This window comes from Chlorocebus sabaeus, chromosome 10 (assembly GCF_047675955.1).
Source record: "Chlorocebus sabaeus isolate Y175 chromosome 10, mChlSab1.0.hap1, whole genome shotgun sequence".
In the NCBI taxonomy this organism is placed as follows: Eukaryota; Metazoa; Chordata; class Mammalia; order Primates; family Cercopithecidae; genus Chlorocebus; species Chlorocebus sabaeus.
In genome coordinates, this window is record NC_132913.1 from 77,355,091 (window position 1) to 77,371,701 (window position 16,611).

A 16,611-nucleotide genomic window follows, 5' to 3' on the forward strand; every position below is an offset into this window, starting at 1 on the left:
AAACAAACCCAATGAGCATGGCAGAGTGAAGCAGTGGAAAGCATTTAGGCCTTCACTGATATTACTAAGCTCCCTATCATACTCTACCTAGAGTTCCCTTACATCTGAACTTCTATGAGATAATCAGCTTTTCCATTAAGTCCTATTTGAATTGGGATTTCTGTTATTTACAGCTGAATGTATTCTAAGTAGATAAATATGTGTATAGCTTGTTTGTACATACGTGTATCATGTATATTTAGAGACACACATATCTATTTAATTTTGAATATGCTATCTACTAAATCGATTATAACCATTTTCCTATATTTAGAATGTGTGTTATTTCCAATCTTAAAAATAATTCACTCTGGTTTTACATAAATGTTTGCATTTTGGGGGAAAAGATAAAATTTTAGAAGTGAAATCACCATTAGAACCCCTCAGGATCTTGTTACTAAGCAACTTTTGAAAAATAAAACAAGGTTTATTTAAACAAAGAACAATTTGATAGGCAGCCCTCAGAACCAGAAGAGGTTGAGAGAACTCTGCTATGCAATGCAGACAGGCAGCATTTATAGGCAGAAAATGGAAACGAAGTATAGAAACAGCTTGGTTGGTTATAAATCTGAGTTTGCCTTGTTTGGACGTTGTTTGGTCAGTTGCCTGCCTGAGACTGGCTGAAACTCAGCTGCTGTGATTGGCTGACATGCAGCTATTTGTTATAAAATATACCCCTAAGTCAGGCTTTCAGTTCGTTTACTTAATAAGTTAGATTGTCCTTCAGTTCCATAGGGAGGTATGGAGGTTGCCTCAGGCCAAATTTAGTTTAATGTTAAAAATTGGAAGGTACTGGGCAGGGCCTTTTTATAGCTAATGTACAGTATAGAGTGTTTATTTCTGATCATGCTTACTAATAACGCCAGATATTAGCATAAAACTTAGTACAGTTGTAGGTAAAAGGATGTCATCTCATTTTAAGTTACATTTTTATCATTAGTGAGAATTAATAACGTGGTTTATGAAGAAGTTGCATTTTTCCAGGATTCCACTTGTCAGATCAGAATCAGAATAAAAAGGTAGCAAGTGCAAGGGTCTAGGCTCAGGTATCAAATATAAAGAGTCAGTAAATACAGCCAGTCAGTCAGAACCTATTTCTGTATCTTTTCACTTAAAGATCTCATGAGCTGATGACAGGAGACAATTTGTTGGGAAGAGAGAGGCTTCAGACACTGGTATTTTTGTGATGCCCTCCCTCATGAGCTGAACTGTAAGGAATTAGATATTATACCCTTCCTAGAAGTTCAGACATTTGAGAACAGGGGGATATGGCTATTGTACATCATTTTCTGTGTGAGGTCCATGGAGAGGAGCATCATTAGAGTGGTTCCCAATGATGTTGCATCTACAAAGTAGAAATGGTGATATAGCATGAGGAGGCTTCCGGTAAAAGCTGGTCAATTTTGTGAGAAATCAAAAGTTACAGTTTTGCACACCTGAGTTAATGACTGTGAAAAATTGTACCTCTACATTTGTATTTCTTACATTATGTGTATACCCATCTTAGTCATTTATTAGTTGTGCACCTCTCTGAGTCTCAACTTCCTCATTTCCAAAATGGAGATAAGAGTTCCTATATAATGTGATTTTCTTCTGTAAGTCATACTCATGGATCTCGTCCAATTCCCTATAAGTAATTTATTCCTTATTAAGCTTAAGAGGATATATGAGGGCCAAATACACTAACCAGGTAATGTACTAGGTAAGGCTGTGTCAATATATATATGGCCAGATTCCAGCCACTGTCCCAGTTGCTGCCCTGAGATGACACTGCTGTCTTTGGCCAGGATGAGGAGTCTTTGGTCAAACATCTGTCTGGTCAAACATCTGTCTGGTCAAGCTGGATAGGGCTCACTATTCATAGTCCACACGCTTCTCTCAGTGAAGGAAGGATTTCTGCTGGCCCTGCATTTGCAGAGCCATTTCTCCCATAAGAAACTTACTTGGTGCAATTTGTTTCAGTCACAGGTATGCACCCTGGCCGATGAGAAGATAGGAATCTCTTTGGGTTTGCATCAGTCCTATGCAACTTTGGTGGAATTCTGTCTGACTGGTGCCGTAAGGAACTTAAGTTCACTGTAAGACACAGGTCTTTGTAGATTCTAGACTTTGGGATAATTTTACTGGCATATCTACAGACAAGGCATATCTACAAGTAGGGAGGAGTACACTCATCTGCTTTTCTTTACTATAGTTTTTATCCCAGGGCACCTGGCCTCGTTCAGAGCCCAAGATGACCTGGTGTTCCTCAGTAGAATTCTTCACCTAGGGTGCAGGCAGCCATATAATTCACTCCATTACTTGAGTTGCCTGAAAAGTATGCAACTTTTCGGGAAGATATTCTTGAAGCTTGAAGCCTAGCAATTGCCTCAATGACCACTCAATTGTTTCCATGTAACAATTTTGATTTTCTCCCATAGTCACTTTAGTGTGCTCAGTAAACTGGTGTTTTATGCTTGATTGTCACCTTCAGAATTCTATCTCAGCATTTTCAGGATCTCATGACATCATGTAGGCATACTTTCTTATATAGACATGCTTTGTTTTTGACTGGTTGAGAGGTAATGCCAAGGTTCTGAGTTCCATAGGAATAGAGCCAAGAGACATTTGGCTTCTTAGACTTAGTGTCCGTGAGAGCAGATCTGAGAAAATCTTGTGGAGGATCTATGGCCCAAACCGCATAATCAAATTTTGTTCTGAATGGTGTCCTTCATAAAATGTTAAAGAGAAAAAACCCTTAATACTTGTAGGAAAAGGTTTCCTAATCGAGTAATCTTGAATGGTTAGGATAACAAATTAAAGGGGTCAATTAGTGATTTAATCTTTTTTACATTTTTGGTTTAAAGTTACTATTAAGATAAATTGAATAAAATATAGCTGTTAGCCCATCTCAGGAGACGTTTTCAACAGATCTCATTAGGATCAGAACCTGGTATTATGTTTTACATTTCTATAAATTAATACTAGTGAATAATATTTTGCCTATAGTGCATATATAGAACTAATAAAATTACATTTTATTAAAGTTGATTTTTAAGAAAGTATATGTGTGTGCTTATTTAAGACATCAGCTTTATTATGAAGCAGAAACAATAATATAATACTGTTAAAAACTTTTCTTTCTTATAGTAATCCAAAAGTGGAATCAATGAAAACAAAGCATGTGTGTCTTGCATCATTGCGAAACTATACAGTTCCATATCAGGAATACTTAGTGTAATGTTAAACCTGACATAAGCTAGTCAACCTTTATAAGTTATCTTATTAAGGAGATATCTGTCATTATTATATATACATTTTATGCCTGTCAGATAAATTGGGCAGCCTCATATGTAAAATCTTACATTCAAGAACATCTTGTGTTCTTGACAGGATGTGATACTAATGGAAGCATTTTGATGTGTAATCTAGGAAAATATATTTAAATATTCCTTTTGTCTAGTGTTTTGAATGGCAACCAAGATAAACTTGCTGTAAACCATGCATGCTATCTGATGTAAATATACTCATTTTCCAAATACTTCCTTTGCAAAATGCCATCGAGGCATGAATGGTACTAAATTTAGTACCATTTTTCATTGCTCCACATCTTACTCAGGGATGACCAAAATAGTATATTTTGCTTTGATATGTTTTGCAGTGTGTAAACTGGAACTGAATGACCATGCAAATGAAATTTCAACACTCTGTGTCACATGCAGACCAGTCATGACTTGCCTATCATTGCCTATAGTTTCATTTCTTAGTTATATTATTGGTAGTACTCAGGTGTTTTATTTTAAAAAGTGATCATTTGATATTTGAAATGGATTTTATCATATAGTTTAATCAATATTTGAATTTAGATTTATATTTGTATATAATTAATGTACAAATAGAAATTATTGAAATGACATTTATATTAATTATAAACTATTTAGCGATATTAACACATAGAATTTTAATTATCCTCCCTGTTAAACTTAGTCACTGCTTTATAACTAAGTTACTAAACTGATGGAGAGTGGAGTGGAGGGATCACTTAAAAAATATTTATATATGTTATTGCACTTAAGGATTTCTAGGTACTTTACAACTGTTTTGCAATTCAGTTTGAAAATTGGTGCCCCCAAAGTTCAGATAAGTGTACCAGTTTCATTAAGTGGTAAGAAAAAAATGTAGCTTCCTTGTGTCTCTGTGGCTTCAGTAGAACTTGTAACTCTAGGACCATATACCCTTGCCAACTGCAATGCATTTGGAAATTGAACCTATGAAAACATATAAATAGTTTTCAGGTCAAGATAAAGAGAAATGAAACAGATATAACTAGTCCTTGCTTTCATATGTGTAAAGCAACTTGACCAGAACCAATTTAATAGGAATTTAACTCCTGAGAACCAGAGTAGCAGACCTAAAATTCCTCAACCAAACTTTTGTGCTAAACCATTAGACTTTTATGATAAAGTGAAAATCAGAAATCCAGAATTAATCATTAGAATAAAAACTGTTGTGTCTTTCAAAAAATGTGAAAACACTTTAATATAACTTATATTGTGTCTACAAATTAGATGTAAGAAATAATTTCATTTAGTCATAGTACAATAAATTTGATTAACAAAATCCCAATTTACAAAACAGAAGTAAATAAATGCAGAAATATATTCATTATCAAATTATAAAATAAAAGTAACAGTTATTGTTGAGATAGCATCAGTTTATTCTTCATTTCAGATAATAGAGTCAATTATTTTGGTATGCTTAGTAATATTTTTGCAAGTATTAAAATAATGGAACGTTGAGATTTAAACACAATGACAGTAAACCAATGTAATTTCAAATTCACATTATACAGCCATCATGAATCCATAAGTGAATGTTAATCATGTAAAAAAATATAAAATGTTTGTAATATAACCATCTAATTATTAACATATGGAGTTTTAAGACCACTATTTAATCTGCTAATTTGCTCTGAAATATAAGTAGTTGCTTTTCTGTGATGCATGACATGTCTTTGTGCCTTTGTACTTAATTTGAAATGTCCTTAGTGTAAAAATATACCAAAGTAAATAAAAAAGGAGACACTTATTTACAAAACAATATTGTATACATATTATATAAATGCATTGTTTCAGTCTTTTTATACAATATTGATAGAGTCGATCATTTCTATTATTTTACCATAAAAACTGCAGTGTTGCAAAGGCAGTGTTGTAATTTTCCAAAGACAAAATTACATACTTCTCCGAGTATGTTATTTTGACATTTTGATAAAAACGAATACTATTTCACTGCCTTTTAAGATAACGCAGTTTCTCCAAGTATGCTACAGAATTGAAAGCCAACCTCTAGAAAAATGATTCTTCTTACATTAAAGAAAATCCATTCCTCATTTGGAGGTATAGGAAAATGCACCTGAAGAAAAGAGAAACTTACTATCTTACTGAATGTTTTTTATGTGATAAACCTGGTAGCCTCAGACATTCAGCCTATTGTATTAGCACCATTGGCATGGATTGTTAATGTACTGTGTCAATTACAATAGGAATGGAAATTGCATACGCTGTACCATCCCTATTTTTGTGGAATTTTATCTTACCAAGTATGCTACCATACAATATAAATTCAAGTGTTTAAGGATGAGTCGAATGATGGTATATAACAATCCTGCATTTTACCAATACTGTATGTAGATTTTTTCTGTAAATATTAAACAAAACTGTAAAGAAATAGACTTTAAAGCATACTCCTTTAATTCATCAGAATGCAAGGAGAATTGCCTTCATTTCCTCGCCGATGTTGTAATATACAGGAACATAAATGTAATTTGATCTCCTTCTAGCTCAAAAACTCTGGAAATCATAAAACTTTATTGTATGATTTGTTTGGATGGTTAAATGCCAACCATTGCATATATTCCCCCTTTTAGTTTACATACTGTAGCTTATGCTTAAGTGACTGTAGGATACTCTAGGCCTTTAGCCTGTGGTACTTAATTTCACAGCTTCAAAATTGTTGAGGGGAAGACCTTCCATGTTTTAGGAAGTTATGAACACTTAATATAAATCTCATGAGCACCCGCAGCGGTCTACTACCATGGCTGGAATTTTCCCATATATTATTTGTTCTTTGCCATTAAAATATAGCATATTAATTGGAGACATCTTTGTGGGAGTACAGCAAGGGCCTGCGGAACCTCTGGGGTTTGCTTGGTGTACCAGATGAGTATGAGGATATTTTTGTAAAAATACAAATTCACACTCTCCAGAGCAGTAATTGGCCTTATATCTTTTAGGAGCGATAATCCAATCCCATCCAAAAGCTTCAAAATCCACAGTTAGAGGGTAACGACAGCATCGCGATTCTGTTGAGTGCTCATCACAGTCAAGACCAAAATCCCTTCTGGATCTTTTTGGTGTGTCTGTTACCTTGACCTCTAAAAAGGGATTCTGTTTGAAAAGGAAAGGACAATCAGTAATGTCAACAGACCCGGAAACACTTTTCTACCTACCTTAAGAAGTCATTGTTGAAGAAATAAACTAATAATTTTGCTCATACCACATTTATTTTTAAAAGGCACAGCATTAAGGAATGTTAATTTACACTAGACTTGATTTTCTCCTTATGTCTCAAAAGAATTTAACAGAAATACAAATTCCCCTGAGATCAGTTCCATGTCTTTTTAATTTTTATTTTTCCAAGTTTGAGTACCAGACTGCCTGGCACATAGTGGATGTCCTGAAAATATTTATGGGAAGAAAGGGAGGGAAGGACAGGAGAGAGAGGTGAAGAGGGAGAAGAGGGGAATGAAGGAAAGAGCTGAGCTCCCTCTCTTCTTGCTTCCTGATTAAATATATTGGCTAAATATGCCTGGTAACTCCTGGAGGGGTAGGTATAGTCATCCATCCTCCATTCTCTAGGTCCTCACTCAGGAAAACTAGAACAATAAAGCCAGGGAAAAATAGGGAAGGACAAATTCAGAAGAAGACACGATGATATCTCCTTAATTCTTTCACTGGAAAATGTTTCTATTCAGATATTTTAAAATTTGTTGGTTCTGTCTCTGCCCCAGTCTTTTAATGCATTTGAGACTTTGTTTCCCTTTACATGAAAATATCTGAGGAATACAACATATTAACCACTGGTCATATTATCAATTTTGATAATTAAAATGCTACCTATGAAAAGGAACACTTTCTTAAATAATTGACAGTAGTTTTTAGTCCATATCTAAATGAAAATAGCTCTGGCAGTATTATTTAAGACTGTCAAAAATCATAATATCATTTGAGTCCTTAACATTTAAAGTAGCATATATAAAGGAAACTAGATCATTTAGAAAATTGTATAGTCTTTTAGATACCTGCACACGTATGTTTATCACAGCACAATTCACAGTTGTAAAGATATGGAACCAGCCTAACAGCCCATCAGCGGATGAATGAATAAAGAAAATGTGGTGTATATATACAATGGAATACTATTTAACCATAAAAAAGAGTGAAGTAATGTCTTTTGCAGCAAATTAGATGGAGCTGGAGGCTGTTATTCGAAGGCAATGGAAAACCAAATACCATATGTTCTCACTTATAAGTGCGAGCTAAGCTATGGGTATGCAAAGACATACAGAGTAGTATAAGGTATTTTGGAAACTCAGAATGGGGAGGTGGGGATGAGGGATTAAAAACTACATATTGGGTACAATATACACTACTTGGAGTGATAGGTGCCCTAAAATCTCAGACTTCACCGCTGTACAATTCATCCATGTAGCCAGAAACCACTTGAACCCCCAACATATTGAAGTAAAACGTGTGTGTGTGTGTATATGTATATACACATATATAAAATTAAAAAGTAAAGATGAAAAAATAAAAAATATTGTATAGTATTTTAAAGAATGTTTTATTTAAAGTAATTCTGATCTGCTAATTATTTCATCTTTATAACTAAGATCATTGAAAGATTACGAAGGTAACAAGTTTGTTGTTTGTAAGTATAATCTTCTTTTGTAAATTATGTCAATAGATGAATGTAAAAAGATGTGATCACATTAAGTATTTGAAAACAGAAGTAAACAGAAATGTAGGTAGGCCAGAAGAGTAACCCTAAATTTGTACTAGGAATTAAAATGGTTTTTATTAAATTTTATAATATATAAGGTATTGTCATTTACTTGGCCTGATACTAAGTTAGTTGGCCTTCTGTAAGTAAACTTTTGCATAAGAATGCTAAGGCAGCTCAGAAATTAGCTGGCAGAAATAAGGTGGCAAAAGTTAACCAGCCTGTCAATTGAAATTTTATTAGGAGTATTCCACAAAGAAATATATACACACATCAGCACATCAACACCCTACAAACAGTGAACGTATTTATCATGAGGAATCTTAAATATATTTAATAAAATGTAAGCCTATAAATATCACTCTTAATTGCTCTGAATAAAACATTTTAATTATAATTTTAAAAGGTTTTTTTTTTTTAACTGTTTTTGCTAAGCCAAAAATTTTTAACACATTTGGCACCCTTCTTGGAGAAAAAAAAGTTTTGATTTGTTTGTATATGTAATAAAATCCACTATATAGAGTTAATATTTTAATTCATACAGTCATGTATCATATTAATGAAAAGTACTTTATATTTCATTCCCAATTCAAAAGAACTTCTTAAGAAGTTAAGAAGTATGGTATAATTGTTTTCTAAAATCTTCATGCAAAGTAAGAATATCAAAGGAGCGTTTCATAGGATATGAAATTGGACACCTACTTTTATTGGGTACAGGGCTACCGTTGGGGTAAGATACCTTTGTCTGGCTTATGAGCTTAGGGAATTTGTAGCTATTTTCCACTATTGTTTATTCATATTATGAATAAAAGCATAAGGTTATTACAATGTTATTTTCAGTTATCACTTACCAGCCCATCTTCTCCTGGTCCTGGGAAGGTTACAGCAAGATCATGACCATTCTCATCTAAAGCTTTTATTTCAATGCCTAAGTTGGATTCAGGTTGTTTGAGCCAATTTTGCAACACTGTCTTCACATCAATGCTCTGCCAAATACCAGTGCCTGGGTTCATGTCAAGTTTCAGAGATCGGATTCCAGTATACCTTGTACCGTCTTTCATAGGTTTGATGAGTCTCAGGATTTGCACAAACACTGTTGTAGGAGTCTCAACGGGTCTCAAATATATCCATAGTTGGGCCTTTACCACTTTATTGTATTGTATTTTAGAGCTAAATTTAAAGAAGCAACATTTGGGTTTTCCATCCACTTGCATTAAAAAATCAGCTATAAATGAATAAGAAAAGAAGAGTTACTGAAATTATTTCCCACGAACAAAACCCCTCCATATTAATAGTTGAGCATTTAAAAAAAATTAAGATAATGTGTGCCTATGCAGTCTTTTAAAATGAAATACTGTGTGGAACTTTATAACTCAGCAAAAAATGTGAAAGAAAATAATTACCCTAGCTTTTCAGAATTTTTCAGATGTATGTATTTTCAGCTGTTCATCAGGAATCTATTCCCCTTCCAGAGAACTATGGACAAAGGAAGGTTCTATGAAGTCATGAACACTGAATGAAATTTTAAAATGATGATGATTAGAGAGAACAAGAGTCACTGTGGAGGAACAACCACTTAGAATTCTTTGGGAATCTGAGTAGTTACACTTACTGAGCAGCTGTACCAATCAGTCTGGAAGAAGGAACCCTTCCCCCAGGCCTGAATTACCTGGGGACAAGACACACTGAGCAACTTACTGAGCCTCGGGAATTAGTAGAAAACACAATACATCTGTTACATTTTGGCTTTGGAATAGCCTTTTAAAGGAGCAAAACTAAGCAGGTAATTCACACAAAAATTTTGATGTTATATTCAGGCTATCTCAAAAGTTCCAAAGTATTGTCTTTAGGAAGCCAGGCTGTCATGTAAGCACAAGCACTAACAATTTCCTTTATTTTGGTTTTCCAAAATTGTCTACAAAAGGTAAGTCTACTCCAGACCTATTCGATAGCAGAGTCTTAAATGGAAATTCTTTGCTGCATCATAACCTGATTACTTAATAAGGGAAATAATATTTTAAAACTGTTTTGAATCTTGTTTAAAGTATATAAAGCATTGTATTAAAGCAAGATAACAGATAACACAAAATTTTTCTTGCCATGCCTTCTCTGTCAAGGTGCCTGTTTCTCTTTCCTGGAGAAAGTATTCTTTTGAGCTGACTGCAAATGGAATTGTATGAAATATGTTATCTGTCACAAGCAATGTAGATACCACAGGTAAAAGCCCTCCCTCTCAGGAAGAATAAAATATTTTAGAAGGTTATTAGGCACTATGCCTGCTTGGAAGTACACAAACTGGGTACTCTCAACAATAGTACTATGGTCAAGGTACAAGGAGGACTTTGTGAGCCATAACCTACCCAATTAAAATGTTTATTTCTTAGGCATTTTCTAATATTTAGTTCATGATGATTATTATGCTATGTTTACTTCATTGTTGTTCTTACTAATACATTAAGATATTTAATTTGTCATACTCTTTACTGTAATAGCTTTCAAAATTAAATTTTTAACTTTGAAGAACAAAAAAATACTGTAAGAGTTTCAAATAACAGAAATCACTTTAGGTTTTCAGCAGTGCTCAAGTAAGCTTAAACATCCAGCAAGTTTCTTTTTTTTCTGTTATTTGTGAAAAAAACTTATTTTATACAACCAAATATAATTATAAAATTTAATGTAAGTTTTTAACATTGCTTGTAGTATCTCTCAGTCCTTGTCTTGGTGGTATTACTGTGAAAGCAGAAGCGTGCTATCTATATTTTCCTTATTAAACTAATGCTATGCAAGTATTTTATTTTTTAGCTTTTTGTCTCTATAAGAAAACAAATAATGCAGCAGATTTTTGTCTCAAATTATTCTCATGAAATCTTGAAAAAGAGAAACTCTTTTCCTTTCTACTTACATACAGGCCAACAGCTTGTTAAAAGAGACTGAAAATAGATCTGTTTCTCATAAACACTAGAACAACAGTCAGCAGAACTGTTGATATACAGTAATAGGACTACTTACACTCTGTAGGCATGGTAATGATTGTTTCCGTTGTAGCGTGATAATCGTCATCTTCCAAAGAGCCATCGCTGCTGTCATCCCTCTGGACATCATACTGATCAATCAGTTCCCGGAGTGGAGGAGCTTTGGGTAAAAGTTGTCTTATAGCATCTTTGCTGATGTTAGGAGCTGTTTCCAGACGAAGTTTACTGAGGATTTGTATTTTAATGGCTTCTATTCTTGAAGATTTAGTGTTTTGTCTCCAAGTACATGCATTACACAGCCCCTCTTTTTCCACATTTTCTTTTTGCTCACTGTTCTCATTTAGATCCACTGGACCAGCAACAATCAGCATAAACAGGTAAATATAAACACAGAGTTGCAGTTTTTGCATGATTTTAAAATCAATATAATCTTTTTTTCTTGTTCTTAATTCTTCCTTTTACTTTTCTTTTGCTTTTGAGTAATGCCGAGCAAAATTTTAATGCATGTACAGTCTGAGAGACAACTTGCCACACCAGTGAATCTTTTATACTGTATTCCAAGTGGCTTTTTATATTCCAACTTAGATGAGACAAGTGTCGTCAGGATCTATGATTGGCTCTTGCTCCACAATGAATCTCGCTGTCAGAGGTTAAAACCCTGTCTGTCACAAGTCACCAAGCAGTATTTTGTTACAGTCAAGGGTGAGCTGATTCATTTGACTACTTCATAAAAGGAATAAATCCACAAATAATAAAAGATATTTGTGACATTTGAAAAACAAAAGTCTATGTTGGCAATAATATAAACTGTACTTAAATCTGATTAATCCTTACACAACTCTTGTAATTTAAATAAGTCAATTTTAATTTACACTACATAGTTAAAATATGAAATATTACTTCCTCAAAAACTAAAATGATTTTGTATTGTTTAGGCAAGCATTTGAAGTAAAAATATTTTTATTTGTTGTATTAAATTATTTTTAGTACCAAGTAATTAGGAAAATAAAAATTAGGAAGACCTGAATTAAAAGTTAAGATTATGATACTAGTAGAGAATTTTCATCTATAATTTGAGAAACTTGTTTGCTGACTAAATTCTTAGTAAATATTGAAAGTCATTATTATTATGATATATTGTGCATGGAATTATTTTTACATAGCTTAATGTCTTTTATTAATATGAAAATTTTACTGAACTTTTGACTGAGTGCTATTATTTCCTATTCTAAAGATGCAGATTAATATAACTCAGAAGATGTGTTTCTTCATTGTTTATTACCAAGAGGATAATGTCAGCTAGTAGAAAAATCTCTGAACATAGAATAAGATAATGAACTTTATAACTGGCATGGCAGAGCTTATTACAGTTTGCCTCAGATTCCTAGCAGTAAATTTCCAGAGAGTAAAAAGTGCAGTATCTCTTCTCTATAAATTATATCAGAATATTTTGAGCACGTAAAAGAGAAAGAGCATCATGATAAAGGGGTGACCTCTTGTTGTTTCCCAATACTGTGATATGTTTTCACCCCTTTGCCAATTTCTTATTTTGACCAGAGGGCAGACACCTGGCAGGGATTTGGGGTAAAGTCTGGGAGCAGAGAATAGAGCTTTTTGTTCTCTAAATGTAAGTGGCCTCTGTAGGGATCAAACGTTCAACCTTAGCTTTGGGAGCCACAAGATCTAGTCAAATGAACTATTAAAGAACTAAGCAAACATAGCCAGCAAGAAACAGAAGATATTTCCAGGCCAAAGGAGATTTCTTTTTCCTACTCCTTTTTGGGAAGCTAAGGATTCCTAAGAGATTTAATCCATTACATTTTTTTTTCCAAGAGAATACAGTGGCTCATATCAAATATTTATTTTTAAAGTCACTACCATTTTTGCACACTGTACACTAATTTACTGCCTCGGTGCACTAAAATGCAACTCAGTAGCCTGAAAAGTTAATGCATTTTCATCAAATTCTTAAGAGGTATCTACATCTCTTGAGAAAAAAGTGGCCTTACATAATGCATTGGATTTGCCCATCATTAAAGATTAAGGAAAACCAGACACAAACCAGATGCCCTGAGGATTTCAGATACTCTTTGTTATGGGACAATGTTAGATCTGGCTTCTAAGGTTTTATTTGTTTGGTAAATTCATTTTTCAATGTGTAAATCTTTGAAATGTTATGATCATTGTAACATATGCATCTATACAGTTGCAAGTAAGTCAAACTTTTTTTTTTTAAATATGCTTAGAATTGCATAGCAGTTGAATTGAGAACTCAGGCTCTGGAGTCAGATAGACCTGAGTTCAAATCTCAACTTTGCCACTTCTAACTATATGATAATGGATGAGATACTTAACTTCCCTAAACTTTAGCTTCCTCATAGGGTTTTGGGGGGATATAATTTAATAATGCATGTAAATTGCTGAATGTAACACCTGTCACATAGTAAGTAATTGATAACTGGCACTTGAGTGCTTGCTCTTTGTTTTATGCAGAAGGATTTGAGATTATGCTGAAAATTATGCTCCACATGAACTAGAACTGCTTCAGGTCATAACTGCCAATTATCAGTCACAAAGTCTACCTTTCTAGATCTGTGAGGCAAGTAAAAATTTCTAAGGCAGCCAGGTTACAAGACATGTTCCAGCTCTTCATTCTTACTACCTGGAAAAAAGTGAACAAAGGTTGTGATTTCCACTTACAGACAATTCTCATTATTCATGATTTCTGTATCCACAAATTTGCCTCCTTGCTGAAATTTATCTATGAAACTCAATATTCCTGGCTTTTTAAAGTCATTCACTGGCATTCACAGAGGGGCAAAAAATTTGAGTCCTGTCTGACGCACAGGTTCCCAGATGAGATCAAACAAGGCAGGGTTCCACCTTATTGTTTCAGCTCTCATACCATAAACAAATTCCCTTTTTCTGGTCTATTTAGTGCCATGTTTTCACATATTTTGTGCTTCTTTTTTTTTTATTGCTCCTGTTATTGATTTTGCTTTTTAAAAATGGCCCCCAAGCATAGTGCTGACGTGCTGTGTGGTGTTCCTATGTTCCTAATCACAAGAAAGCTGCAATGGAAAGTAGCATGGTGGTTGCCAGGTGCTGGGTGGCCACTGAGGGGTAGTTACTGTGTGATAGATAGAGAGTTTCAGTCTGGGAAGGTGAAAATTTCTGAAGATGAATGCTGATGATGGTTACACAACAGTGTGAATGTGCTTAATGCCACTGAACTGTACACCTAAAAGTGGTTAAGATGCTAAATGTTATGTATATTTACCACAATTTTAAAAGGCTGTGATATGCCTAAGGGAAAAAAATTCTTATGAAAAAATGCATGTGCTAGATAAGCATCATTCAGGCCTGAGTTACGGTGCTGTTGGCTGTGAGTTCGGTGTTAATGAATGAACAATATATATTAAATAATGTACGTGTAAACAAAAACACACATAAAACAAGGTTATATATTGATTGGTTGATGAAAATGTTATGACCAGAGGCTCAACTAACCCTGTTTTTCCCCTGGGAACAATAGTTCAATATTTGCTAACTCAGTGTTGGCAATGACTTTATAGAACATAACTAGTATGAATAGGGAGAACTGACTATATCTAATCAACTTTTCTAGAGAACAGTATTGAATGGGTGAAGAAGTACTGAAGAAATTTAAATAAGTTTTATTCCTTCTCCAGTGGCAGTGATTGCAACCTTCTGAAGGCCCCAGAATAGAAGGGCTCACCAGCTATAGGAACCTTCAAATGTAGTCTAACTTCTGGAGACCCAGTTCTGGCAGTTCTTATCATAAAGGAGACAGGAAGTACTACATCCTTAAGGTGAGTAGGTAGAGAAGAATTCCTGCTAGTTGACTGGGAGAGCTGCGTCTGTCAGCTTGTTGGTTTTGTCTTAAGTTAGCCATCTCTAAAAGCCGCTTCTCACAGGACTCGGAATTTAGGTCGTCAAGGCAGTATCTCACAAGACTGGTGTGGTTCGTCTTTGTACTAGGTAGGCTGCTGTGGGCCTCACATTTTCTGTAACCATCAGTAAGGTGGCAAGCAAAACTCTCTAATCTCTGTTACAAATACCCACTGGTTGTCTCAAAACAATGTTGAGGGTATAAAGAATATTTTCAAAAAACATTTTACAGTTTTATTTTTCCAGAGTGTGAGATCTACTGAGTGTACTAATGTAAAGACTTGCCGTAAGTTTAATGATCATGGCCAAAAAAAAGGAGAAGGATGAGATTAGGAATTAGCACAAGAATGAATCATGAAAAATTCAACAGTTTTGGGCAAAAACTCAGGAAGTTTTATCTGATATCTCTAGCCATTAACTTGTGTTTACAGCTCTTTGGTATTACTCTATGCTGATTATTCTTAAAGCCAGAGAAAATCTGCGTAGTACTCAACTCACACAACATCATGAGAAGATAATTGTCTCACATTGTTGATAACTGATTACCCATGCTTTCTATAGTTAGAAGATAAAAATTAACAAAAACAAAAATATTCTTGAGCTAGGTAGCATGAGTACAGGAATAGAAGGCAGGAGACCCAAAATATAGTTCCAGCTTTACTGCTGATGTTTTATGTAACCTTGAATAAGTCAGTTAGCAAACCCTTCATTTATAAATGTATGTATGTATGAATTCACGTATTAATTTATGAAATATTTGAATGCCTATTTCGTACCTGGCACTATGCTAGATTCTGAGGATAAAACAGCGAGCCAGACAGACACAATCACTGTCTTCATGAAACCTATGGACTAGTTTCTTCATATGAAATATGAATAAATTTGATTAGGTGTGCCCTTTCCATTGAGGTTTATCCCCTAAAGCAGTGATTCTCAAAATTTTGGGTCTCAGGATTTGTTTACACTCTTAAAAATTATTTAGGATCCCCCAAATCTTTTTTGGTGTCAGTTATATCATTAATATTTAACATGTTATATATTAAAACAAATTTTAATATGCAGGCATATTCAAGCATACATTTTATTTGCTGACAGAGTCATGATGTCTTCATACATTACGGGGCCTCTGGAAAACCACTGTACACATAAGAAAGAATGAGCATGAGAAAGGCAAAAAGCATCTTAGTATTATTATGAAAACAGTTTTTATTTCATAGACTCTCTGGAAGAGAATTGGGAAGCACCCCAGTGATCCCCCAGACCACAGTTGGAGAACCATATGCCCAAAGTAGTAATTTTTACACCACCTCAATTGAATACTTCTGCCTTTAACTTGCAGTCCCCTCCTCCCAATACCTGTAGTGTTGCTTTTAATGAGACATCAAATATGGTAATTTTAAAACATTGTTTATTTAATAGTACATAATTATTGCAAAAATCAGAAATGTAAATATTATTATAATCACCAACAGCAAATTTGTAGGCAGTCGAGAGGACATTTGCAAAACATTCGTCAGTTCTAGAGTATAGACTCAAATTAGTAGTCTCGAGGGATTTCTTGTAGATGGTCTTCAGATGGTATTGAGGTAACTGTATTCATACTATGGCAATCCTCAAAATAAGGTCCTAGTTAATAAAATTGCTG

General features: G+C 34.1%; 2 protein-coding genes across 2 annotated transcripts in view; one reads left to right on the plus strand and one right to left on the minus strand.

Moving 5' to 3' along the window:
• Positions 1-4,528: 4,528 nt before the first annotated feature.
• Positions 4,529-11,598, minus strand: MSTN (myostatin). Its single transcript, XM_007965640.3, has 3 exons — positions 11,092-11,598; positions 8,934-9,307; positions 4,529-6,467 (listed from the first exon to the last, which is right to left on the minus strand). The coding sequence occupies exons 1-3, from the start codon at positions 11,462-11,464 to the stop codon at positions 6,087-6,089; spliced, it is 1,128 nt and encodes a 375-aa protein (XP_007963831.1). The 5' UTR covers positions 11,465-11,598; the 3' UTR covers positions 4,529-6,086.
• Positions 11,599-14,765: 3,167 nt separating this feature from the next.
• Positions 14,766-16,611, plus strand: part of C10H2orf88 (chromosome 10 C2orf88 homolog) — a 139,341-nt gene continuing 137,495 nt past the window's right edge. Inside the window, exon 1 of the mRNA XM_073019876.1 lies at positions 14,766-14,887. The gene's annotated coding sequence lies outside the window, so the exon portion shown is untranslated. The remainder of the gene's footprint in view (positions 14,888-16,611) is intronic.

Coding starts and splice junctions, on each gene's coding strand:
- MSTN (XM_007965640.3), bottom strand. CDS start 11,464: ATGCAAAAACTGCAACTCTGTGTTTATATTTACCTGTTTATGCTGATT. Junction 9,308..11,091: donor CATTACCATGCCTACAGAGT/GTAAGTAGTCCT, acceptor ATTCATTTATAG/CTGATTTTTTAATGCAAGTG. Junction 6,468..8,933: donor GACCAGGAGAAGATGGGCTG/GTAAGTGATAAC, acceptor CTTTTCAAACAG/AATCCCTTTTTAGAGGTCAA.